Genomic DNA, 1,687 nt, shown 5'->3' with positions numbered 1-1,687 from the left:
CTTAGCGGGGATCCTCGTACATGGTGAATAACCAAATTCCAATTGAAATGAAATCTTTAGGAGAAATCAATGAAATTTAGGAGGAATCAATGAGAGGACATCAATTCAAATCCTGGATTTTCGAATTGAGAGAGATATTGAGAGAGATCAAGAATTCTCACCATTTCTTAGATTCATGGACCCAATTCAATTCAGTGGGATCCTTCATTCACATTTTTTTCCACCAAGAACGTTTTCTAAAACTCTTTGACCCCCGAATTTGGAGTATCCTACTTTCACGCAATTCACAGGGTTCAACAAGCAATCGATATTTCACGATCAAGGGTGTAATACTCTTTGTAGTAGCGGTCCTTATATATCGTATTAACAATCGAAATATGGTCGAAAGAAAAAATCTCTATTTGATAGGGCTTCTTCCTATACCTATGAATTCCATTGGACCCAGAAATGATACATTGGAAGAATCCGTTGGGTCTTCCAATATCAATAGGTTGATTGTTTCTCTCCTGTATCTTCCCAAAGGAAAAAAGATCTCTGAGAGTTGTTTCCTGAATCCGAAAGAGAGTACTTGGGTTCTCCCAATAACTAAAAAGTGTAGCATGCCTGAATCTAACTGGGGTTCGCGTTGGTGGAGGAACTGGATCGGAAAAAAGAGGGATTCTAGTTGTAAGATATCTAATGAAACCGTCGCTGGAATTGAGATCTTATTCAAAGAGAAAGATCTCAAATATCTGGAGTTTCTTTTTGTATATTATATGGATGATCCGATCCGCAAGGACCATGATTGGGAATTGTTTGATCGTCTTTCTCTGAGGAAGAGTCGAAATAGAATCAACTTGAATTCGGGACCGCTATTCGAAATCTTAGTGAAACACTGGATTTCTTATCTCATGTCTGCTTTTCGTGAAAAAATACCAATTGAAGTGGAGGGTTTCTTCAAACAACAAGGGGCTGGGTCAACTATTCAATCAAATGATATTGAGCATGTTTCCCATCTCTTCTCGAGAAACAAGTGGGCTATTTCTTTGCAAAACTGTGCTCAATTTCATATGTGGCAATTCCGCCAAGATCTCTTCGTTAGTTGGGGGAAGAATCCGCCCGAATCGGATTTTTTGAGGAACGTATCGAGAGAGAATTGGATTTGGTTAGACAATGTGTGGTTGGTAAACAAGGATCGGTTTTTTAGCAAGGTACAGAATGTATCGTCAAATATTCAATATGATTCCACAAGATCTAGTTTCGTTCAAGTAACGGATTCTAGCCAACTGAAAGGATCTTCTGATCAATCCAGAGATCATTTGGATTCCATTAGTAATGAGGATTCGGAATATCACACATTGATTAATCAAAGAGAGATTCAACAACGAAAAGAAAGATCAATTCTTTGGGATCCTTCCTTTCTTCAAACGGAACGAAAAGAGATAGAATCAGGCCGATTCCCGAAATGCCTTTCTGGATATTCCTCAATGTCCCGGCTATTCACGGAACGTGAGAAGCAGATGATTAATCATCTGTTTCCGGAAGAAATCGAAGAATTTCTTGGGAATCCTACAAGATCCGTTCGTTCTTTTTTCTCTGATAGATGGTCAGAACTTCATCTGGGTTCGAATCCTACTGAGAGGTCCACTAGAGATCATAAATTGTTGAAGAAACAACAAGATCTTTCTTTTGTCCCTTCCAGGCGATC

The 1,687-nt window shown here is 38.9% G+C and overlaps 1 protein-coding gene across 1 annotated transcript in view; it reads left to right on the top strand.

The window, feature by feature from the left end:
• The first annotated feature begins 9 nt into the window (after positions 1-9).
• Positions 10-1,687, top strand: part of LOC132628597 (protein Ycf2-like) — a 7,926-nt gene continuing 6,248 nt past the window's right edge. Inside the window, exon 1 of the mRNA XM_060344365.1 lies at positions 10-1,681. Within this exon, the coding sequence (XP_060200348.1) occupies positions 90-1,681 (1,592 nt within the window). The 5' untranslated portion in view covers positions 10-89. The remainder of the gene's footprint in view (positions 1,682-1,687) is intronic.

The sequence above is a fragment of the Lycium barbarum genome, chromosome 2, assembly GCF_019175385.1.
Source record: "Lycium barbarum isolate Lr01 chromosome 2, ASM1917538v2, whole genome shotgun sequence".
Lineage (NCBI taxonomy): Eukaryota > Viridiplantae > Streptophyta > Magnoliopsida > Solanales > Solanaceae > Lycium > Lycium barbarum.
The sequence above is the reverse complement of the archived record's forward strand: the minus strand, read 5'-3'. Positions and strand labels throughout refer to the sequence as shown.